This window comes from Melitaea cinxia, chromosome 17 (assembly GCF_905220565.1).
Source record: "Melitaea cinxia chromosome 17, ilMelCinx1.1, whole genome shotgun sequence".
Lineage (NCBI taxonomy): Eukaryota > Metazoa > Arthropoda > Insecta > Lepidoptera > Nymphalidae > Melitaea > Melitaea cinxia.
The window spans coordinates 13127801-13153039 of NC_059410.1; the positions used below are offsets into that span (position 1 = coordinate 13127801).

The window sequence follows — 25239 nt, forward strand, 5'->3', positions numbered from 1 at the left end:
ATTGACTATAAGTTATCACTTCCTCCTAGAAATTGGGAATCCAATTAAAAAAATGTAAGTTTTGGAAATCCCGGCAAGCACGAAATTAAGTTACATCGTGCATAACATTTTACTAATTTTTTTTGCCTTAACACGTTATGGGCCTAATCTCCTCCTTTTTCGAAGTCGGTTAAGAAGTTATAGAGAAACGAGTTGTTGGCAGACGTTTTATAATTACACCGCTAATTAAATTTTTATGTTCTGTGTTTTTATGGTTTAGTTTTATTCTTTTACATGAGAAGATGACCCAAATGTCAAGTGTTCCTAATAAACAGGATTTTTAGAATAAATCCTTTAATTTAATTTTTTTTTCATTTGAGATTTTATTTGTAATTCGAATTATAAATATTTACATTTATTTAAAGTTTAGTCATTTCTATTTAAAATAACAATAACTCATTTTCTTATAGAATTAGGCACGTGAATTACAGTTAACAAAACCGTGTCTACTCTTATTGTTAGGTACATACAGTTGTAATGTATTTTTTTCGAACTGTTAAGTGCTCTTGGTCTATCGACCTTTACAGCGTCATCGTGTGAGGTGGCCGGGTACTAAGACCCGGCCGTGAAAGAAGAAGGGGGCCTTTAGGAGGGCTCGGGATGTCCGTTCGTCCTAAGGGTGTCTCCTAGACTACCGCGCCGTTTTAATGTAAGTGATTACTAACCTGTAGTCTGCGATCAAAACAACAATGGAAAAACAGAGAAAGATATATAAGGTAAACTAATTAAGATAACCATATTTTATATATAAATAGGCGTTTGTTCAGTCGACGCCGACATTTGATAACCACCAAGTTCTAGGGCTCAGGGAAAACCGCAGCGGGATGGTCATTCCACAATCAATATACCTACCTACATGCAAAAAGCGCGCACATTAAACATGCAATCCCAAATTGTTTGATTAATAATTAATCTTGCGGATAAGATAGTGATGGCACGATTCTAAAAATACAGTCCTGTAACTTTAGATTCCTTTTGTGAACACAATTCTTTCTCTAATATATAAAATTCTCGTGTCATGGTGTTAAACATTGAACTCCTGCGTAACGGCTCGACCGATTTTAATAAAATTTTGTGGGCATATTGGGTAGGTCTGAGAATCGGCCAACATCTATTTTTCATACCCCTAAGTTATGGGGGGGGGGGGGATTAAGCGGGTTAATAACATATATGGCAAAGAAACGTTTGCGGGGTCAGCTAGTATATCAATAAAAATATTTCAAACCACAAAGAAATAAAACACAAAGAAACTGTCAACAAAGCTTTATTGCAATCAAATATCACGCACATATCACTTGACGTAATGTTTTAAAATAAACTATTATTTTGCGTAAACAAAATACCACTATCCATCAGGGATGTTATTACGCATGAGAGGATAGGAAACCAGTATATCCTATATTGGTACATGAATGATTTTTCTATCTAGATCTATCTATTTTAAATAATAAAATAGTCAAAAATAAACATCAAAAATGGATTCCGAAAAACCACTAAACCCTATCCTCAGATTAATTACTAGCGTCTGGATGTCACAAGTTTTTCCAAAAATGTTATTTTATTTATTTATAATAATTTAAGTTTACACAAGGAAAACAGCTCATTAGAATTTATTTATAAAACAACTAAATATACATTTGTATAAAGCACATAATAAAAAAAAAATATATAACTAAAATAGAAAATTTGAAAACGTATAGATATTCATTTTATAAAAAATTTTGAAAATAGCTTTTTTATAATCTCAAAAAGATAAAGGAAAGAAAATAGCCAAGAATTTTTAAATTAAAATAAAATAAAAATAATACTTTCTATGACACGTTTCAATATTGTGTAACAAATAAAATATTTTGTAAAAAATAAATATGTAAGTTCACCTTAAATATTTCTTAACAAGTTGATAAATGTGCCATTTTCGTTCTGTAATTTTATTTTGTAAAACTAAAAAGTGTCTAAGTGTCTGTATTGTATTTTATGTGATAAATGTTTTATTTCATACTGTAAATAAGGTACTTAAATAAATCTCAACTAGAAAAAATATATATAAATTGATATTAGCATGGCGCTAAATTTTAGACTCAGGCGCGGCTAGAAAACCGTTTTTCACAGATTAAACAAGATATGTAAATTAAAATTTACTCATAGACTTTTTGTGTAAAAAATATTGAACAATAATATAACAAAAAAAAAATCTTTTCTTTATATTTATAAATTTATAACGATCGTAGCGCGAACGTCACCTGCAATCAATTTAAAATTCAAAGATTATAAATATGCATTCAAATTTACATTTTAACTATTTATATTAAAACATTTCTTGAAATAAAAAAATACATAGGTTTAATAAAAAGTAATTTTGCATAAAATTTTGACACCATCCGAACATTTTGACTGATATCTTCCCGCGCCTGTTTCTTGTTACAATTATTTGGTCACAAGCCTGGTTTTTATTTCGAAGGTGTCTGTGTTCGATTCCAGCGGTTGTCGGAACAATTGCGCGTGTTGCCAAGATACGTCCCCTCGACCGCCGCTGAGGCGAACCCGCAGGATCGCACTAGTGAAGCGACGGCAAAACTCCTTTGAAGATTCTATAAGACATTTAAAATTGTTAAAAACGTTTTGAATGGAGTACGAAGTATTATGAATGAAGTACGAAGTACATATTCTGTTTTCAGAGGAAAAATATTTCATAACGAAAATGATTTTGATTTTATTTGAAAATGCAATATTTTATTTTATGTTATAGTACAGTAATTCTGTTTGTAGGCAAACGAAGAAAAACCGACTTCAATTATATCGACAAGTAACACAACGTAGGTAGACGAAAAAATAGTCAAGTAAATACGCATTATCAAAGATTACTCCAAAAGTTGTAATCAGATCTCGATGAAATTTAAATGTGACCACATGATAAACATTAGCTTTCGATTAAATTAAAAATCATTAAAATCGGTACACCCAGTAAAAAGTTATGCCGATTTTCGAGAGTTTCTCTTGGTTTCCTTATCATGGTACCAAACTAGGGATATCTCCTTTGCAACAAAAAAAGAATTATCAAAATCGGTTCATAAACGACGGAGTTATCCCTGAACATACATAAATATATATATACACACACATACGGTCGAATTGAGTAACCTCCTCCTTTTTTTGAATTCGGTTCAAAACGCAATAATATTTATACTAACGGACAGGATACAAAATAAATCTTACTGAGAGCAGAAATGGTTGGGAGAGCATTTGGAGAATAGAAATGAGAGAGAGAAGATGAGAATAAAGAGTAAGAGTGAGAAAAAGACCGAAAATGAAGTCGGGGGTAGATGTTGACTATCATGACTACTATATTATTACTACTATTACTATATATATAAATTAATCATTAAATACGTTGTTAAGTGCAAATTTTGAGAAAGGCTGTGTAGGTCAATTCTAACCGATTTGTTTTTAAGTTTTTATTCGAGTTAGATAATTGCGCAGATTAATGCAAATTTTTTAAAAAATAACGGTTATTTTAAATTTACACATTTGACGAATGGCAATACAAGGAAAAATCAGTCAATTCAGCTAATTAATAATAAAACTTAAAACATACATACCACCCAATTGAATGGAAATTGGTTCATCGCTGTCAAATTGTAATGTCCAGTCAATTTTGCCATTCTCATAAATAGCTGTTACTGCTCTTATGGATAAGGAGTCAAAAACCAAATTTTCCCCTTTAGCGGTTATCTTCCACGCCACTGAACCCGCATCTTCTCCTTCTAGATAATCATTAGTTGAGTGTTAATTCTATTATAACCACAAACGTGTCGTAGTTTTTGTTAAATATTGACCAAAACTTTTGATTTTTTAAGTTTTACGATCCGTGATTATCAATTGTGAATTGAATATAAAAATGGTTTAAAATTTTAATCTAAATTCTAAAAGAGACGTAATAATAATATGTACAATATCTGACTTTTGGCACAAATTGTTTATTGATTAATTTGTTTCAATTTACCTTGATTTACATTCTTGTAATTATCTAATAAACAAAATCCATTATCCACAGATTTGACATTTAGATTTTACCATTCACAAATAACTTCTTCCCTAAAACTGGGACTTTCTTATAGCGGAAGTTATGGCCAGTATCAACTATGCATGCCAATCTAAATATGCAGATGAATTAAGATATGGCATTATAAAACTTACCTTCTCTCGCCAAGTACGCCTGTTTCCAATCTTTTTCAACTTTTCTGAACACATTCTTGCATTCGAACACGCCCGCTTCCCAAGTTTTCAAGGATTCTTCGACCTTGTTACTGGTTACACGATATCTATCTAATCCACTGCTGTACTGCACAGCGTGCTCTCCTGGCGATTCGAACTCGAAGGTTTTACTGGTGATACCAGCTTCGCCTCTAGCTGATCGCCATTCTTTTGATCCGGATACTCGACCGTGCGATTCGTAGTCTGTGGGTTGTCTGTCGAGTGATTTAAAATTTAATATCTTATTTACTTTTCATTTCAATGTCCACGTTTAAACCAAGGGGACAACTTTAAAATAAAATTTCATAGATTTCAAATAAGACAAATTATTATCATAATTGGAAAGAAAAATAAAAAATTATAATAATACAACAAATTTGAAATAAGACAACCAATAGAGAAATAATAGTTTAAATGTTAGTTTACTGCATTTGCAATGGGTAACATTACCTTACTTTGCAATATACTACTCTAGTTTTATTTGACGTTATTTAAGTGTGTTTATTAACTTATTGGTAAATAAATGTTTGCAATTATATCCCATTTTGTTTTTGTTTTTTTTTGTAATATAAAACTCGGTCGGCAAACAAGCGTACGGCTCCCCTGATGGTAAGCGATTACCGTAGCTTATAGACGCCTGCAACACCAGAAGCATCGCAAGCGCGTTGCCGACCCAATCCCCAATCCCCCCCAGGAGCTCTGGTCACCTTACTCACCAACAGGAACACAACACTGCTTGAAAGCAGTATTATTTAGCTGTGATCTTCTGTAAGGTCGAGGTACTCCCTAGTCGAGAATACCCTGCCGTGCCGCAGTTACTTCCCGATCCACACCTCCCCCGCAAGAGGTCGAGGAGCTCCCCCAGCAGCGCCAGCACGGTGCGCACCAGCTCGGACTCGCTCACCGTGTCGCGTCTTATTATTATTATTTTTTATGTCACTAGGTCGGCAAACAAGCGTACGGCTCACCTGATGGTAAGCGATTACCGTAGCTTATAGACGCCTGCAACACCAGAAGCATCGCAAGCGCGTTGCCGACCAAATCCCCAATCCCTCCCAGGAGCTTTGGTCACCTCACTCACCAACAGAAACACAACACTGCTTGAAAACAGTGTTATTTAGCTGTGATCTTCTGAATTATTAGTTTTAATGTTGAATTTACAAATTATACAGATAATTGCACTGCTACCTTTTCAATGCATATTATCCTATATCTAAAGGTTGTCTGGAAGAGATCGCTACTAAGCGATAAGACCGCCTTTGTACATTACTATCTCTATGTGTAAATAACTGTTTTATGTAATTTTTTTTACGAGTGGTGTGCAGTAAAGTATATTCTATTCTATTCTAGAAAATATTTAGTTCCACCCCCACCTCTCCCGCAAGAGGTCGAGGAGCTCCCCCAGCAGCGCCAGCACGGTGCGCACCAGCTCGGGCTCGCCCACCGTGTCGCGTCTTATTATATTTAGTTCGACCCCCACCTCTCCCACAAGAGGTCGACGAGCTCCCCCAGCAGCGCCAGCACGGCGCGCACCAGCTCGGGCTCGCCCACCGTGTCGCATCTTATTACATTTAGTTCCACCCCCACCTCTCCCGCAAGAGGTCGACGAGCTCCCCCAGCAGCGCCAGCACGGTGCGCACCAGCTCGGGCTCGCCCACCGTGTCGCGTCTTATTATATTTAGTTCGACCCCCACCTCTCCCGCAAGAGGTCGACGAGCTCCCGCAGCGCGCGCGCGGCGAGGTAGCGGCGCCGCGGCGCGGACAGCTGCGCGTGGCGGTGCGCCCGCAGCGCCAGCACGGCGCGCACCAGCTCGGGCTCGCTCACCGAGCTGCGTCTTCGCAGGACCTTGTTCCGTGTTCACTTTGCTCATTAACCTTATCGTATGGACCTTATTCCGTGTTCACTTTGCTCATTAACCTTATCGTATGGACCTTATTCCGTGTTCACTTTGCTCATTAACCTTATCGTATGGACCTTGTTCCGTGTTCACTTTGCTCATTAACCTTATCGTATAATTAACCATATTGTTCGACTGCTAATCACGGTCCTTCAAATGGGGGGTCTTGTCACATTGCTCGTAAAAAAAAGTTTTATGCTTTTCAAATTTTATTTCATCCTACTATACGACCTAATGACGTCGCGTTGGTGCAACGGTTACAGCCATGGACAGCTGGCGGTTGCGGGTTCGATCCCCGCACATGACAAACATTTGTATTGACCATACAGGTGTTTGCCGCGGTCTGGGTGTTTGTGCAGTCCTTGTGGATCTCCCCACCGTGCCTCGGAGAGCACGTTAAGCCGTCGGTCGCGGTTGTTATCATGTACACCTGATAGCGGTCGTTACTCATAGTAGGGAATATATCCGCCGACCCGCATTGGAGCAGCATGGTGGATTAAGATCTGATCCTTCTTCACATGGGGAAAGAGGCCTATGCCCAGTAATGGGATATTACAGGCTGAAGCATACGACCTACTTATAACTTCTGCATAAACGGTCCTTTCATTGTAAATTAATTATAGCCGTGCTTACGCACTCATTGGACCCACAGTAATGGAACTATTATTATTTATCTATATATCAAAATCAAAAACAGCTTTATTCAAACAGGCTCCAAAAGAACTTTCGAATCGTCATTTTACAAATTAAAACTTTAAAAAAAAATATTATTTTTGTAGAAGTAAAGCTACCACCGATTCGAAATGTAGATTCTGCAAAGAAGAACCAGCAAAAAAGTTACTCTTTTTGCACAGTTACTCTTTTGAAAAATAATATATAAGCTGTGTTTTAGTACAAAATTAGTAACATGTTGCATAAAATACAGCGTCACCAAGTCCACAATCTTCATCAACTATGTAATCCTGAACGACTACACCTAATTGGGTAATTTTCATTTTTGTGTTCGTTTTGGTTACGCTGAATTTACAAAAGTATTTTTACGAATAATTAAGGTATTTTTAATTCTTTCACATTAAGTGCACTGAGTTGTCTGAGATAAACTTGGTAAAATAATAGGAAATCCGAGTTAGCTATCTTCATAACGTCATTTTGTTTTTCTCGTTGATATATCTATTTTCTTTCTTTCTTTGGTAAGTTTTATGTATATAATAAAATTTAAATCAGAAGCGCAAATTTATGAGACATGATTAAAACACTTATCCAAGAATAAATTGAATAGAATCTGTTACTATTTTAAAGAGTATTATAATTACGTTAGAAATATATGGATACCTCCTTATGATTAAAGGTGTACCGCCAAGTGACATCCTGCAGGTCATCTTTGGACAATGCTATCACGTAGGAGAGCTTCTTGCCCCAGCCGTGGCTATACATGAGTGGGGCGTTTAATGCGCCTTCACACGGATCTACGTGCAGCCAACTGTTGGAATCGTAGTCGAAAACCTGAAAACAAGCCCTTCGATTATGTTGTATACTGATGCCGTTATATCAAAGTATATTTTTATTTGAGATACAATCAATGTATTTACAGAGACTCACTTAACCGGGAGGCATGTGACCAAAAATATAATTAAAAAAAAAAAAATTAAAAATATTATTTTGTAAACTATTTTAGAGTAACTAATGACGACAGATTGATTGTCTTAAAAAGAAGAGAAAGACAAGGAGAAGTTGAAGTTTTAATAAAAAAAGATCGAGGGGAAAGATTTAACACCAATGACAAATATAAACAATTACTTTAATAATATAATTAATTAAAGTTGATCTATGGTGCTTAACGTAGAAACAGTTCTTGTCACATCTTGCTTACTCTATTAATTTGTGTACTTATAGCGTGCTACGTACTGTAGCGTGCAGCAGTTCGCCCACTCGCCGCAACATACCTCGCACCACACATGATCGGTAGTGTCGTACACGTAGCGCGTGTCGTACCCGAGCGCGCGGCACAGCAGCGTGCAGCATTTCGCCCACTCGCCGCAACATACCTCGCACCACACATGATCGGTAGTGTCGTACACGTAGCGCATGTCGTAGCCGAGCGCGCGGCACAGCAGCGTGCAGCATTTCGCCCACTCGCCGCAACATACCTCGCACCACACATGATCGGTAGTGTCGTACACGTAGCGCATGTCGTAGCCGAGCGCGCGGCACAGCAGCGTGCAGCAGTTCGCCCACTCGCCGCAACATACCTCGCACCACACATGATCGGTAGTGTCGTACACGTAGCGCATGTCGTAGCCGAGCGCGCGGCACAGCAGCGTGCAACAGTTCACCCACTCGCCGCAACATACCTCGCACCACACATGATCGGTAGTGTCGTACACGTAGCGCGTGTCGTACCCGAGCGCGCGGCACAGCAGCGTGCACTAGTTCGCCCACTCGCCGCTACATACCTCGCACCACACGTGGTCGGTAGTGTCGTACACGTAGCGCGTGTCGTAGCCGAGCGCGCGGCACAGCAGCGTGCACTAGTTCGCCCACTCGCCGCTACATACCTCGCACCACACGTGGTCGGTAGTGTCGTACACGTAGCGCGTGTCGTAGCCGAGCGCGCGGCACAGCAGCGTGCACTAGTTCGCCCACTCGCCGCTACATACCTCGCACCACACGTGGTCGGTAGTGTCGTACACGTAGCGCATGTCGTAGCCGAGCGCGCGGCACAGCAGCGTGCAGCATTTCGCCCACTCGCCGCAACATACCTCGCACCACACATGATCGGTAGTGTCGTACACGTAGCGCATGTCGTAGCCGAGCGCGCGGCACAGCAGCGTGCAGCAGTTCGCCCACTCGCCGCAACATACCTCGCACCACACATGATCGGTAGTGTCGTACACGTAGCGCATGTCGTAGCCGAGCGCGCGGCACAGCAGCGTGCAACAGTTCACCCACTCGCCGCAACATACCTCGCACCACACATGATCGGTAGTGTCGTACACGTAGCGCGTGTCGTACCCGAGCGCGCGGCACAGCAGCGTGCACTAGTTCGCCCACTCGCCGCTACATACCTCGCACCACACGTGGTCGGTAGTGTCGTACACGTAGCGCGTGTCGTAGCCGAGCGCGCGGCACAGCAGCGTGAAGCAGTTCGCCCACTCGCCGCAGCGCCCTCGGCGCGTGCGTAGCAAAGTGCGCGGAGAGTTGTAGCGCGGAAATTGAGTGTTACAACCGCACGATGGGCATTCGTACAGCTGTAACAATTTTATACATATAGAAGCCTAGTATCGAAGGAGAACACTACCCATTTTTCATTTTTTTTATACCAACAATCCGTCTCCTTCTAAAGGACATTTAGCAGTATAGCTAATGTAGCTCTAATTGGCGTGCACGGCATGTGATCTGTGTCACATGCTCTTTATTTTACACAGTTAGTTTACTCTGTCTTGATCGAATCCTGAGGTATTTTTCTTTTTAAGTAACGGACTTATTGGATATTGTTGGCATTATTAGACGTCGTTCAATCTCCTGCTTGACTGTGAGTATTATCAGGTCGTGATTTAGGAGTACGTTGAGTACGAAACAAGGAGCACGAGTAATAATCCGCAATATTTTGTAGTTAAATTTTTCAAGAATTTCAATAGTTGGGCATGACGTAGTACCCCACAGTTGAATCACATACGTCCAGATGGGTTTGAATCCTCGTGTGAAAGTTGAGACCAATAACTCAGTTCCTTCTCTCGCTCTCACGAAGGCCGTGTTCGGAAGACAGCAAACATTGTGTTAAGCAAGAATCTAATGAAGTAACATTAAAGCTAACAAGAACAAGTCCTTTGGGTATCTGGGAGAATGATGCTGAGGGAAGCTCAAGAAAGAGATGGCGACCTTCGACACGTCATCACGTGGAAGAAACGGGGTGACGTAAAACCAATCTGGAGTGAGGTGGCACCCACTGGCGCTATCACTAAGGCGTACTGGGCTCAATGGGACAGTCTGATACTTCAAAACGGAATAGTCTATCGGAAATGGGAGAAGACTAACGGCAGAGATTTCCACCTTCAGATAATTGTTCCAAGAACGAGAGTACCAGATGTTCTCTGTGAAATACATGATGGCGTCAGGAGGTCATCTAGGTGTCAAGAGGACGTTAACAAAAGTGCGAGAACGATTCTACTGGTTGTATTGTCGAGATGATGTACAGGATTGGTGCCGCAAATGTACTACTTGCGCTGCTGTAAAAGGACCACAGACCAGGAGCCGTGGGAATCTGCGGTTGTATAACGTCGGTGCACCGTGGGAACGAATTGCAGTTGATGTAGCGGGGCCATTTCCTGTAACGGAATCGGGAAACAAGTATTTTATGGTCGTCATGGACTACTTCAACAAATGGCCCGAAGTGTTCGCCATACCAAACCAAGAAGCTACAACAGTCGCTTCTAATTTAGTCGAAGAAGTGATATGTCGCTTTGGTGTGCCTCTAGAAATCCATTCTGATCAGGGCAGGAACTTCGAATCGCAAGTATTCCAGGAAGTGTGCAGAATTTTGGGCATGCATAAGACGAGGACCACCGCATACCATCCACAGTCTGATGGAATGGTTGAGAGATTTAATCAGACCCTTGAGAGGCATTTGGCGAAATTGGTAGACGACAAACAAAAGGATTGGGACAAGTATATAGCACTCTTCCTTCTGTCGTACCGAACCGCCGAGCATGAGAGCATAAAAGCTACCCCGGCGTATGTAAATTACGGTAGAGAATTACGAATACCAGTAGACCTATTGACTGGAGGGTCACCGGAGGAACCAAATACCGTACAAGACTATGTCAGCGATTTAAGGGAAAAAATGCGCTATATACACGCCTTGGTTCGGGAAAATGGGTTACAGTCAAGCGAGAACATGAAAACCAGATACGACCGGAAATCGAACACGAGCGGTTCAAGGAAGGGTCACTGGTGTGCCTGCATAACCCAACCCGCCGGAAAGGGAAATCTCCAAAGTTGCAGACCAAGTGGGACGGCCCATACAAAGTGGTTACCCGATTGAATGATGTGACTTACAGGATTCAAAAGCAACCTAGAGGGACATTTAAAGTGGTACACATAGACCGTTTGGCACGTTACTGTGGCAGTAACAACGATGCTCGGGACGAGCATCTCTAAGAGGGGAGTAGTGTTACGAACACACAAAGAAACTAGCGCCATCTAGTAGCAACCATTGAAACCACACAAAGACAGCGACAGCATGAAACTGTCTACTCAATACTAGATGGCGTTAGAGGAACTACTGTGGAACTATACGGGTACATGCGCGAACTTTCCAGAATGGTCTGGGCCTCGTCTCGGCCGATATAAATAGCCGCAGGGAGGTGAGCGAGTTCAGTTCAGTTTGAGCGATCTTCGAGGCGACTTCAAAGTGAAAACTAGTGATCAAGAGTACCAGTGAAACCTACAACATTGGATACGACTTAGGACATCGTTAGTGCTTAGTGTTTGAACACTAAGCACTAAGCTTAGTGTTTGAATCTAGTGCTTTGTGTTGGACCTAGTGCTAGTGAATAAAGTCTCAAAAAGAGTCAGCAGGTCTTTCTCTCCAAATCCTTCGAACCCTAACACGTAACAATATTTATATGTTTTATATACCTGTTATCTGTATATAGAAACAGAACAAGAACAAAACAGAAAGAAAAAGAATAGAACAGAATAAGAAATGAATAGAATAGAACAGAATAGTACAGAATAGAAAAGAACAGAACGGAACAAAACTGAACAGAATAGAGAACAGAATAGAGAATAGAATAGAACAGAATATAATAGAACAGAATAGAATAGAATAGAACAGAATAAGTACAGAACAGAATAAAAAAGAATAGAACAGAACAGAATGGAACAAAATAGAACAGAATAAGAAATGAACAGAATAGAATAGAACAGAACAGAACAGAATAGAATAGAACAGAACAGAATAGAATAGAAGAGAATAAGAACAGAACAGAATGCAAAATAATAGAAAAGAACAGAATAGAACAGAATAGAATAGAATAGAATAGAAACGAATAGAACAAAGCGGAATATAACAGAATAGAATAGAACAGAATTGAACATAATAAAAAAAGAATAAGAACAGAATAGAATAGGACGGAATAGAATAGAATAGAACAGAATAAGAACAGAACAGAATAAGAACAGAACAGAATAGAACAGAATAAGAAATGAATAGAACAGAATAGAATAGAACAAAACAGAATAGAACAGAATAGAATAGAATAGAACAGAAGAGAATAAAATAGAACAAAACAGAATAGAACAGAATAAGAACAGAACAGAACAGAATGGAATATAATAGAAAAGAACAGAATAGAACAGAACAGAATAAGAAATGAACAAAATAAGAAATGAATAGAACAGAATAGAACAGAACAGAATACAATAGAACAGAATAGAAACGAATAGAACAAAACGGAATATAACAGAATAAAACATAATAAAAAAAGAATAAGAATAGAATAGGACGGAATAGAATAGAACAGAATAAGAAATGAACAGAATAAGAAATGAACAGAACAGAATAGAACAGAATAGAATAGAACAGAATAGAACAGAACAGAATAGAATAGAACAAAATAGAATAAAACTTAACAGAATAGAGAATAGAATAGAATAGAACAGAATAAGAAATGAATAGAACAGAATAGAACAGAACAGAACAGAACAGAATAGACTAGAACAGAACAGAATAGAACAAAACACAACAAAACTTAACAGAATAGAGAATAGAATAGAACAGAATAGAGTAGAATAGAATAGAACAGAATAAAAACTGAACAGAACAAAACTGAACAGAATAGAGAACAGAATAGGATAGAATAGAACAGAACAGAATAGAATAGAATAGAACAGATCAGAACAGAATAGAATAAAACAGAATAAGAACAGAATAGAAAAGAATAGAATAGGACAGAACAGAACAGAATAGAACAGAACAGAATAGAATGGAACAGAATAGAACAAAATAAGAACAGCATAGAATAGGAAAGAATAGAATAGAACAGAATAAGAACAAAATAGAAGAGAACAGAATAAGAACAGAATAGAAAAGAAAAGATCAGAATAGAATAGAACAGAATTTATTATTACATATTATATACAGATAACATATTGTTACGAACACACAAAGAAACTAGCGCCATCTAGCGGTAACCATCGAAACCACACAAAGACAGCGATAACATGAAATTCTCTACTCAATACTAGATGGCGTTAGAGGTACTATTGTGGAACTATATAGAAGTATAGTCTCGAAAACCGGGTACATGCGCGAACTTTCCAGAATGGTCTGGGCCTCGTGTCGGCCGATATAAATAGCCGCAGGGAGGCGAGCGAGTACAGTTCAGTTTGAGCGATCTTCGAGGCGACTTCAAGAGTGAAAACTAGTGATCAAGAGTGGTACCAGTGAAACCTACGACGTTGGCTACGACTGAGGACATTGTGAGTGCTTAGTGTTTGAACTTAGTGCTTAGTGTTTGAACCTAGTGCTTTGTGTTGGACCTAGTGCTAGTGAATAAAGTCTTGAAAAGAGTCAGCAGGTCTTTCTCTCCAAATCCTTCGAACCCTAACACGTAACAATATATATACATCTATATATATATATATATATATATATATATATATATATATATATTCACTTTTATATATATATATATATATATATATATATATATATATATATATATATATATAAAAGCGAAAGGACACTCATCACGAAATCTCCGAAACTATAACACAAACTTGGAATTTGGCAGGTAGGTTTGGAGGTTCGAAGTTTGTATGAATGTCCTATGTTTTTGAAGTAAGAGACTTGAAATTTAAAATGTAAGCTCTATAGATGGTGAAAAGGTGTCCAAATAATGTATATTTAGAAATCAACTCCCTTTTGGGGTTAAAACGGGGGATGGTAGGTTGACTCACTCATCACGAAATCTCCGAAACTATAACAGCTTCAAACTTGGTAAGGAGATGTCCAAATAATGCATCGTAATATATATATTACGATTTCTCTTTTATATATATATATATATAAAAGAGAAAGGTTATTGACTCACTCATCACGAGAACTCAAAAACCGCTGAATGGTCGATCCATCAAGGATGGACAAAGATGAAATTTGGCAGGGAGGTAGATTATTGTTAGTAGACGTCCACTAAGAGCGGATTTTGCGATATTCCACCACTAAGGTGGTAATTGGGGTTGATAGTTGGTATGAAAAATATGCAGCAGCTATATGTTCGCCTGATAGGTTATTTGTATTGCAGCCGGAAAATAAAACTATACTATACTAAATTATAGTAAATTGTGCCTTTTAAAAAGTTACTCAGTCTGATAAGCATTTCAAGTGACTGAAATAAAAAAGTAATTTGCGTTATACATCTTAATAGAAACGCATATCTTATAACCACGGGGACGTAGTCGCGGGCAACAGTTAGTGTATACAAAGTCCCCAAAAGTGTATGTAATCGATTCCCTCAAAATCTACTGAACGGATTTTCATGTGGTTTCACCAATAGAGAGAGTGCTTCAAGAGGAAGGTTTACAGAGCGGCTAAGCCGATTTTGATGAGAGTTTCACTGAAAGCTTGCCGGGAAATTTTTGTGACACACTGATTTCAACGTGGGCGAAGCCGCGGTCACAGCTAGTATACATATATATGAAAACTAATATTCATTTGGTTATTCTACACTTTTACAAAACTCAATAATTATCTTATTTAGTCTTATTTTCATTCCTACTGCAATTTCTACTGCAATGTAAATTGAGTCTTTACGCAATGAATTTACGTGTCTATTCAGTATGAAAAATAATGTCTGTCATTTCATATTTTAAGTGTAATGCAGTGTTTTCTACTTACCTCAACTCTACATGTCTCGGTTTCAGTTCTCATTGTAGTGGTTTTCACAAACTGTGTGGCTTTTCCACAGTTATCACAGGGAGGTTGATCGACCCAAGTAAAGAATTTATGCTTGAACCATCCTAGTAGCTCCATTAAAAGTGCTATGTCATAGGACATGTCGTGACCTTTAATTTCGCCTGTTTGAAATATAAATTGGTATTAATAAAAGTTAGTGGAAACATCATAAGGTTAAGTATGAAACTGGCTTATAACTTACAGGGCCAAAAACTTGATCTAGTTGCCCTACAACAGGAAAACTTTATTTTTGGATTTTACAACTTAAGAAACAATACAAAGAGCGTTAAAAAAAAATATGGGAAGTAAAATTATGTTAAACAAAGAAACAGCAGTGTTTTAGCTATTTATGAAAGATATGTGTAGGTATCTACTATACCTACACATATGTGTAGGTATAGTAGTATAATAGGATACTAAGCATTTACTGTACAGATGCAAATAGTCAGCGTCAATTTAAGTTTTGATTTTAGAGTTTTATTGTTTTAAATTATTGTAATTGGAGTCTTAATACAACATTTATATTTTAACTTAAAGAATTAATATCAGTCGCAAGTCAGGGCTGACACACACACTTATTTAAAAATTTTACCCAAGCAGAGCTTGTCTGTCCATGTACTTTTTATTGTAAATCTAAACATTGGAACCCACCTGTTTTAATTTTACGTTGTTGTTCTCTCATTCTATCTAACGCCATTAATTGCAATGTTACTAGTGGAATGTGCTCCCTGGCTGTCTGTTGCAAGTCTTCATCTTCATATTTTATCATATCATTAAAGAGCATTTGAATCTTTAGCAGCAATTCATTGTCTGTTTCCTATTTTTAAATAAATATATTTTACTATGGAAGTAATATTAGCTTTCAACATATATGTATATTTACTAATTTATATTTATAGGAAATATTATTGAAGATCTTATTATTTTTACATATTTAGGGCATATTAAAATATTGAAAGCTTACCAGTACATTAGCTGGTGTGTACTGAACTTTCTTTCTATGTTGCATATTGTTCGGAAGCCCAGCAGGTTTGACATTATTGATGGGCCCATAGCAAAAATTTATTTTTCTCTCTAATGCTGCTTGCGCCACTCTTAGTTTACTCAATGTTTGTTCCTTAGGAAATACGAATTCATTCTGTGTCTGAAAACAATTAAAATTAATGTAAAATACCATTTAATAATATTGTATATTCTAGTCATAAATAATAGTAATTTACTGATATCTGATGCTAATGTGCAGTGATGTGATAACAGACTTTACTATTGAATAAATAAAATGAAATATAATAAGATTCATAAAGCAATTAACATTATAGTACAATTTTATATAAATTAACAAATTCATTTCGTTAACCTATTGAAAAACTTTTTTTTTTGGCACTTACCTTTTGAAATCCTATGTATTTAAGATAGTCAATGAAAGCCTCACAGTTTATCACTTTTTTTAGTGTTTCACTCTTAACAGTTCTGTTCTCGCTTTCGTGTGGATTATCTAAAATGTAGTTGATGAGCTGCAAGAGTTCTTGTAGTATTTCGTTAAACTTACATAAGTCTTTAACATTTTGTTCAACCAGAGCTAAACGCGCCATGTCCTCCATTTTCAGATTTATACCGTTTTATTGCAGTGGAATGTTTAGGAAGGGAAATATTTATTTATTATCGCATTATTGACTAAGTCATCTGCTTTGAGTGATTTGGATTTGCTACTGGAAACTTGTCAATTTTGTATTGTCATGTAATTTTTCGTTCGGGAACGTCTCAAATGCTAACATTGTACATTATTTATTTTTAGTATTGTGATGTATGCTAAGACATATACAATTAAAAATAAATAATTATCTTTATTAACTTAAAATCATTACCGCGGTTCCAATGATTTTTACATTTATATCGCATGTGAATTTTTCTCTTAAAACCATTCGTAACACGTTGCCATGGTAATAAAATGTAAACAACATTTTAAATTGAAAAGATCAAAGTTCAAACAACAAAATGCAAAAACAATCCATTGGACAAACAAATGACGGTATTTGAAACTTTATTATATAGTGTTTATTTTTTATTTTACGCTAATAAAACAAATTAAATAAATAAAATAGAATTTAATAGTAAATTTATTCGTTTTCTACTACTCGCCGATTATTTTGCAGAACTCAAAAAAGGTTCGCGAAACTGGCTATTACATACACGTTATGTACGTGGCGAGCATGCGATGTGCATGGAATTGGTAGACGTTTTACAAAAAGAAACTAACCATACACACAGATACGCATATTTCATTATGGTAAAACTATGTAATATTATAACAACATAATAATTCTCAATAAATCTCAACAATTTACTTTACAAGAAATTAAAAAGGAATTACAAAAAAAAAAAAAATACAAGTTATTTCTTTTCCTAATTATAACCAGGGTGCAGTTTTAGCTGACGCAGGAAGACTTCAAGAAGCAGTGGACAAGTTTCACAGTTGTATTCGACTGCAACCTCAAGATCCAGAGCCGCTAAAACAAGTAGCTAAGTGCTTGTTAGTTATGTTTATATTGAAAAATGTAGGACAAATAAATTCATTAATCGAAGAATAAAGTAAGAAGTAAATTAATTAAATATTTTACGTGTATTTTCTTTCTGAAAAGAACGTATATGCGTGCAGCGGCCAAGTTCGAAATAATGTCAAAATACTTGTTTTTTTTCTGTTCATTAGCTTGTAAATTGTTTTAAATTAATTGTTAATTTTTCAAGTATTAAAAAAAATAAAAAAAAATTTTTATATCGTTCTTACAGATATCGTCAGGGTCGTTTTCAACTAGCGTTAGAAGCTTACTTGGAAGCGGATAAGTTGTCAAAGCATCCAGATCCAGAAATATATTGCGCTCTAGGTAGTATAAATAAATCTTAAAACAATTTATATTGTAACTATATTATTTATAACTTATGGGTATGTGAAGGCATATAATTTCTATTAAGGAGGAAATAATTTAACTTAATATTATTAAAGCGGTTACCAACCAGCCTGCTCGCGTGGTGACTATAAGCAAAAAACATGAGTTCACACCATTTTTGACGCGAACTTGTGGAGGCTTATGTCTAGCAGTGGACTACGATAGGTTGAAGTGAATTCTTAGAGTTTTTTTTTTATATACAGAATTATATATGATTATATATGACGCCATGTAAAATTATATATAATTCCAACTTACAACAAAAATTATTATATTATATAAATATTTTGCTCGAGGAAATTATGGTTTTTGAGTATACTTAAGCATGGCTTGTTTAACGTTCCTTACATAACAATATTCTCTGGGTTACTTGATTTAGAAAATATAATACAAAAATCCGTATAGCCTACAGGCTACCTACAGGTACAAAACTTTGCCTTTACTGCAACATGCTTTATATTAAAATTATCAGGTGTGGTTTCAGTTTTTATCGATACATTTATTTTTTAACTAATCTTCTATTTGCAAATCTATATTATAAACCCTAACCTACAGCGGAATGTGCATGTCACGTTATGGGGCCGGGTGGTTCGGGAGTGGAGTGGGCGCGAGCAGCGCAGGGCGCGGGCGGCGGGGAGCGAGCGGCGGCGCTACTGGCAAGACTGTTGCTGGCTGCCGGGGATGTACCTAGCGCGTTAGCGGCGTACGATCATGCACTCGCGTAAGTCGCTTTCGATTGTTGTTGGAAGGGATTTGGAATCGTATTCTGGTGGATCTATAGTTATGATAGATAAAAGAATAATTTAATAAAACAATAATAATAGTAGTCCATAAATGATTACAAAATAATGTAATCGCTTTGCTTCAGCCTACAATATCCCACTGCGGGGCATAGGCCTTGTTGGGGCCAGTGCCCTGTGCCGTAATGGTTAGGGAAAACTGGTACCCGATGCTGGTTAATGAAATGGACTGTATTTCTTTGTATCGTATATTGTTGTTTAACCTTTTGACCGCCACACCTCAAATCCATTCCCGTGCCCTGTACGCCAAGGCATAAAATAAACTAAAATACCTACGAAAAAAATAGTGCTGCCAAGAGTCGTTATCGAGTACCACACAGTGGCTTGTTTTTGTTGGTTTTTATGCAATAAATGACTACTTATATAATCTAGGAAGGTTTATTTTTCTATATTTTTATTGTGTTATCTTGCACTCGTTATATATACTTACAATAACATAAATAAAAAACAAACATTACAAAAATAATCGTAGTAAAGCACAACACTATTTTCTATCGCCATGACGTCATTGTCACGACTGGACGACTACGGCGCAGCTGACCTACGGTTTTAAAACTCCCTAAGAGATGTGCTGTGTCGCACGCAAGGAAGCAGCACACTTTATATCGATTTCGAATCGAATCGATATATACATGAAAAGTAATTTAAAAAAATTAACCAAATTCAAATTTGTAATTTTTTAACCGAGTTCAAAAAAAGGAGGTTACTCAATTCGACCGTATATATATATTATATTTTTTTTATGTATGTTTGGCGATAACTTCGTCGTTTATGAACCAATTCTGATAATTATTTTTTGGTCGAAAGGTGTAGTACCATGATAAGGAAACCAGGATCTGATGATGGGATCCCAGAGAAATCGAGGTAAAGTCGAAAATCCGCATAACTTTTTACTGGGTGCACCGGGTTTGATGATTTTTAATTCAATCAAAAGCCGATGTTTATCATGTAGACATTTAAATTTCATCGAGATCTGATTACAACTTTATGAGTAATCTTTGATAATCCGTATTTACTTGACTATTTTTTCGTCTACCTACGTTGTATTATTTGTCATTATAATTGAAGTTGGTCTTTTTCGTTTGCCTGCAAACAATTATTATCTTATTAGATAATTAATAACTAAAAAAGGAGTAATAAAAGTTTAAAATTTAAAAAAATCTACCTACACACCACTAAAAGGAAATTAATATAATCGGTGCGGTCTGTGCCAGCTTTAGTTAAAAGAAATATTTACGTTAAATATTTTTTTTTTTTTTCGCTTAGGTAGCAAATAGTACTAAAACAGTACTGAGTAATACGCCTGCCATTTGATTTCACGACACCAAAGCCATGGGTCTCAGAAGAAAAGCTTTTATGAGAGTGGTGGTTAAAGATGATATTGATGCTGCCAGATGATTTTGAGAATGAAAAAGAAAATCGTAATTTTAATCTTAACCTTAGATAAAAAAAAGAAAAAGAAAATAATATAAAACAATTTTACTTGTAATTGTAAATTTAAAAAAAACCATCGACGCCTTCCAAAATGCGACGATGTTCTAAGGTATCGCTCACTGCACTAGTTTTCTCTCCATTCGCTTATGACGTCACCAGGCTGTCGTCTATACTTGACAACGGCGTGTAGAGAACGGATTAATGACTAAACGCTAGAGATGCGCCCAATTTGAGATATCAGATTTATTATGACGATTTGATTGATTTTAGATGATTTGATTTTTTTATTTATTTGCTATTTATGTGTTAGCTGATAGTTTTACGTTTTTTACATTTTGTTTTATTCAAATATCAAATTATTTATAGAAAATATAACACGTTTGAGTTCAATTTTGAATAGCTTAAAAAAACATCTATACAATTTTGACTAGCCCGTTGGCGCAGTTTGTAGTGACCCTGCTTTCTGCTCCGGGTATTGTGGGTTCGATTCCCACCCCGAGTCTGGGTGTAATATATATTTATTTATATATGTATTATTTATATGTAACTTTATCAAAAAAAAATGTAGTTTTACCAGTCGGCTGTTATCTATAACAAAAGTATTAAGTTGCTTACTTTAGGAACAGATGACGGTGTGTGTATATTATAAATATTTATTTATTTCTTATTTATTTATACCTCTTGCGTCACATCCCTAGCAGTCAACTATAGACGACTTCGGCGTTCTGGACATAGCATTTACGTGGAATAAGAATGCATGTTTTTATTTCAATGTTTCTCAGTACGTGTAGCTCTAAAAGACTTGTTTTTTATACTCGAATGTTGCAGGGATATTCTATTTTCAGAAATGTTGAATTAAATTACTAGAAATATTTTTTTAATAATTTTATTTAATATTTTTGTGGTCCGTGTTTTTTGTCACCTATAGACGTCGCTGGCGCACAGGACTCGCGAGCCCTTGTCAAGTATAGGTGACTATGGCGGTCAAAAGGTTAAATGATAATTGAAATGATAAAAATATATAAAACTTGACGGCTTGGCGTCGCGGATAAAGAAAATACTAATGTTGACGGCTCGGCGTCGTGGATGACAATTTAATTCGTCGGCGCTGCGCTCGCATCGTCGCCAGCACTCTCCGCCCCTTGCGTCGCGCGCGCCCCACGCGATCATCAGGCGCGCGCGTACTCAAACAGGCCTCTTTCCTCATGTAGGAGGAGGATCAGAACTTAATCCACCAAGCTGCTGTACTACGAGTTGGCGGATATATTCCTTACTATGAGTAACGATCGTTATCAGGTGTACATGATAACAACCGGGACCGACAGCTTAACGTGCTCTACGAGGCATAGTGATTGGTGGGAAAACCCACAAAGACTTATAACCAGATCACTCTGAGCGGGAATTGAACCTGTGACCGTCAGTATTTAGGCCGCCGACACGGCACACTCATCATTACACCAGAGCGGCGGCTGTAATGTAGTGTAGGTATCTCATTAAATAGTATTGGAAATTGAAGAGTGAGTGAGATGTCAGTTTTCAATATTTTGTCCACTTGAAGATTGACAACTTAGTTCGTCCTGAAAAAAAAGTATTATGTAATATATTTTAATATTTATAAATTAAATTAGAACACACGCATGCGGTGCGGACACCTTAGCAGCGGCAGGAGCACTGAGCCTTCGTGCAGGAGATCCACGTCGTGCTTTTCAACTATTAGGCGAGGCTCTGTCGCAACAACCCACTCAACACGCTGCAGCGCTGGCACTGGCTGCAATGTTGCTGCAGCACAAAGATGTAGATGCAGCGCTTGCGAGACTTAAAGCGGCTTTAAGCGCTCACCCTACATGTGTTGCTGGCCATTCTAATCTGGGACTTGCGTTGCTTATGAAAAAAAAATTTGTAGCTGTAAGTCTGTCTATATGTTTACAGTATCTATATTTTTATTTGCACTTAAATGTCTGTCATCATCTATGCATTCAACCAATAAAATTGTAGCCAAGGCAAAGAGTTAAATAATTTGCCTGTGAGCCAAGTATGTTCGTACATGAGAGATATGTATAAAAACGAACTGGAGAAAACTTTTAATTTCTAATAAACAATAGTAGAAAAATATGTTTGGAACTTTTGTGTGTTTTCATTTTTGTTCCGGGGTCACGTTAAATTCGCTATACGACATTAGAAATGGATTTCACATATTTAGATCCTAGCTCATTTAAAATCTGATGGATATTTAATACAACATATACAAATGGATAATAATAAATATTACTCTATAAACAATTGCCTTATTCTTCCCTAAGCACCTTTGACATTGACATTTGAAAAAAAAAAGTATTATTTCCTTATATCTCCCGCGTTGACCATTGGCACGCGCGTCGAACGTGGCCCCGCTGATCAAACCCAACTACTATTAGAAGCTGGCGTTAAGTTAGCGTATCCTCAGGCGTTAACCTGCCTGTCACGCGCCGCGAACCTGGCGCCGCTGAGCGCGCGCGCGGCGCACAACCTGGGGCTGGCGCTGCTCGCGAGCCGGCGCGCCGCCTCCGCCTTCTGCCGCCTCGCCTGCGCCGCCGCGCTGCACCCCACTCGCTCGCACACCGTGAGCGTGCACATTCTGTTACTAGCTATGCGCTGCGGTTTAGCTGCGTGAAATTAAGGAAAAAAAAAACGTACTAAAATACTATAAGAAACCTATAGCCTTTCTCGGTAAATGAGCTATTCAAAACAAAAAAAAAAAAAAAAAACTATTTGAACCAACAGTTTCTAAATTGTGGCTAAGTATTATCAGATATACCTACTACGCAATTGCATCAGGTAGGTACTATTAAATGATTTTCCGTTCATACATTTAAACAAATATCATACTTACAAAATTTGAAACATTGATTAGTTATAATTATGTTATACTAGCTTTGACCCGCGGCTTCGCTCGCATTGTTTTTTTTTTTTTGTACTAAAATATCCTATGTTACTTCTAATACCTCAGAGAATATTTGTACAAAGTTTAATGATAGGTAAAGTAGTTTTCGCGTGAAAACGTAATAAACAAACTTAAATTCACATTTATAATATTAGTAGAGATAAAAGTAAGTCAGGTAACAATTTGTAAATTACATTTTACTACCCTATGTGTTGCAGGTGCTACTTATAGGAATAGCTCTCGAACGTTTAGGAGATGGCAGAGCTGACGCGGCATACAACAGGGCCGTAGAACTGTCACCGACCGACCCATTAGTCAGATTGAACTTGGCAGGGAGACACGCTCGAGTGGGAAGATTGGCTGATGCATTGAAGGAAACAAGGGTCGTTGCTCAATTGTTAGAACAGGCTCCAGATGCACAGGTAATGTTTTGATTTATTTTAATTTTATCAGATAATTTTATTTAGGTAGGGCACAGCAGAAAAATATCTTGCTCAAAATTTCAACAGCCCAATTTGGGAAGTTCAATAACCTTACAGAAGATTACAGCTAAATAATACTGCTCGATCTCGAGTAGTTATATTCCTGTAATATCAGCACCGCACTTCCATTTGATCCTGGTGTTGGAGATATCTTATCATCTTACCATCAGACGAAATGTACGCTTGTTTCCCACCCTTAGTTACAAAAGTATGTTATAATTTTTAGCATAAGAATCAACTAGTTAGTTGATATTTTCTAATTTTAGCTCTCCAGCTCCCTCGCGACTTTAATCAATGCGCTATCCCAAGCAGACCCAAAATTGCAAGATCAGTTTAGCGGAAACAAAGGAGATGAGGACAAAGAAGACTTTCAAGGACCAGAAACTTTACAGCCGGATGAAGTTTAGACAGTTAGCAGAAAACCAGGAGTGTTGGTGCTTCTCTATTAATAATTCTTTTGTTTATTCGCCTTTGAAAAAAACACGGACTTAGCACATTTGTACCCACTGCAAATATTACTGGAAACGATCATTTTAAATCAAGAAGCACGCCTGTTCGTTCGTTATTTTTATGAAAAGTTATGAAACTTAATTTTGAAATTCTTCTTTCCCGAAATTGTTGTACTATTTTTCCTATGTACTATGTATTGAAGAATGTTACTTATTATTCTATTTGTTGCGCTGGCGGTTGGGGGTTCGATCCCCGCACATGACAAACATTTGTATTGGCCATACAGGTGTTTGCCGTGGTCTGAGTGTTTGTACAGTCCTTAAGCCGTCAGTCCCGGTTGTTATCATGTACACCTGATAGCGATCGTTACTCATAGTACAGAATATATCCGCCAACCCGCATTGGAGCAGCGTGGTGGATTAAGCTCTGATCCTTCTCCTACACGGGGAATGAGGCTTATACCCAGTAGCGGGATATTACAGGCTTAAGCGTCCACATATAAAGATATAAAAATTGCAATTTTATTTAACTATTTGAACTACAGAGTACATTGTATTTTATTTCACTTCCTCCAGAACTTATCAAGATATCAACTAGTAGATTGTATGTAAGATGTTTAGGTATATAATTTACTTTAAATATTTTACATGGGTTTAATTTTAACGATAGAGATCAAATACGGATATTTCTTTATACTTATTTTTATTACATTCGGTGTTTTATTCGTTTTGTTTAAGTATGTTATTTCAAATTTTATTAGCTCTCGAACTCACTGTTGTTTTTGTAAGTAAACTAAATATTTTCTTTAAATCACATTTTTTGTGATATACATATTTTGTTTTTTTTTTCATTATAATTAACAGATCATATCCCAAGATCAACGTCAGGCTGAACTCATTGTACTCCCACCGATAATTTTGGGATACGACGAACTGTATGACGACAAAAAAGAAAAATTTCTCTCTCAACATTCTAACGAAAGATACATTGACCATCATTCTGAAAACGGACATAAAAATCATTCAGAGGAATTCCATAATAATCACGATTCCAAGGAAAACCAT

At 37.1% G+C, this 25239-nt stretch overlaps 2 protein-coding genes across 2 annotated transcripts; one reads left to right on the plus strand and one right to left on the minus strand.

Moving 5' to 3' along the window:
- Positions 1-2222: 2222 nt before the first annotated feature.
- LOC123661602 (peptide-N(4)-(N-acetyl-beta-glucosaminyl)asparagine amidase) lies at positions 2223-16865 on the minus strand. Its single transcript, XM_045596559.1, has 10 exons — positions 16533-16865; positions 16109-16288; positions 15796-15961; positions 15088-15266; positions 9254-9436; positions 7521-7691; positions 5985-6136; positions 4234-4505; positions 3636-3800; positions 2223-2627 (listed from the first exon to the last, which is right to left on the minus strand). Exons 1-10 carry the CDS (start codon positions 16743-16745, stop codon positions 2464-2466), a joined length of 1845 nt encoding a protein of 614 aa, XP_045452515.1. The 5' UTR covers positions 16746-16865; the 3' UTR covers positions 2223-2463.
- A 274-nt stretch (positions 16866-17139) lies between these two features.
- On the plus strand, positions 17140-24132 carry LOC123661424 (Bardet-Biedl syndrome 4 protein homolog). Its single transcript, XM_045596385.1, has 9 exons — positions 17140-17173; positions 17247-17431; positions 17562-17674; positions 17932-18026; positions 18645-18810; positions 21952-22228; positions 22767-22922; positions 23462-23665; positions 23992-24132. Exons 1-9 carry the CDS (start codon positions 17140-17142, stop codon positions 24130-24132), a joined length of 1371 nt encoding a protein of 456 aa, XP_045452341.1.
- The last annotated feature ends 1107 nt before the right edge of the window (positions 24133-25239 follow it).

Excerpts from the sequence above, each read along its gene's own strand:
- LOC123661602 (XM_045596559.1), bottom strand. The coding sequence starts at position 16,745 with ATGGAGGACATGGCGCGTTTAGCTCTGGTTGAACAAAATGTTAAAGAC. Across the intron at positions 16,289-16,532 it reads AATACATAGGATTTCAAAAG|ACACAGAATGAATTCGTATT; the intron begins GTAAGTGCCAAA and ends AATTGTTTTCAG. Across the intron at positions 6,137-7,520 it reads ACACCTTTAATCATAAGGAG|GTCCTGCGAAGACGCAGCTC; the intron begins GTATCCATATAT and ends ACACGGAACAAG.
- LOC123661424 (XM_045596385.1), top strand. The coding sequence starts at position 17,140 with ATGCAAAAACAATCCATTGGACAAACAAATGACG. Across the intron at positions 17,675-17,931 it reads AAACAAGTAGCTAAGTGCTT|ATATCGTCAGGGTCGTTTTC; the intron begins GTTAGTTATGTT and ends TCGTTCTTACAG. Across the intron at positions 22,229-22,766 it reads TGAAAAAAAAATTTGTAGCT|GCGTTAACCTGCCTGTCACG; the intron begins GTAAGTCTGTCT and ends GCGTATCCTCAG.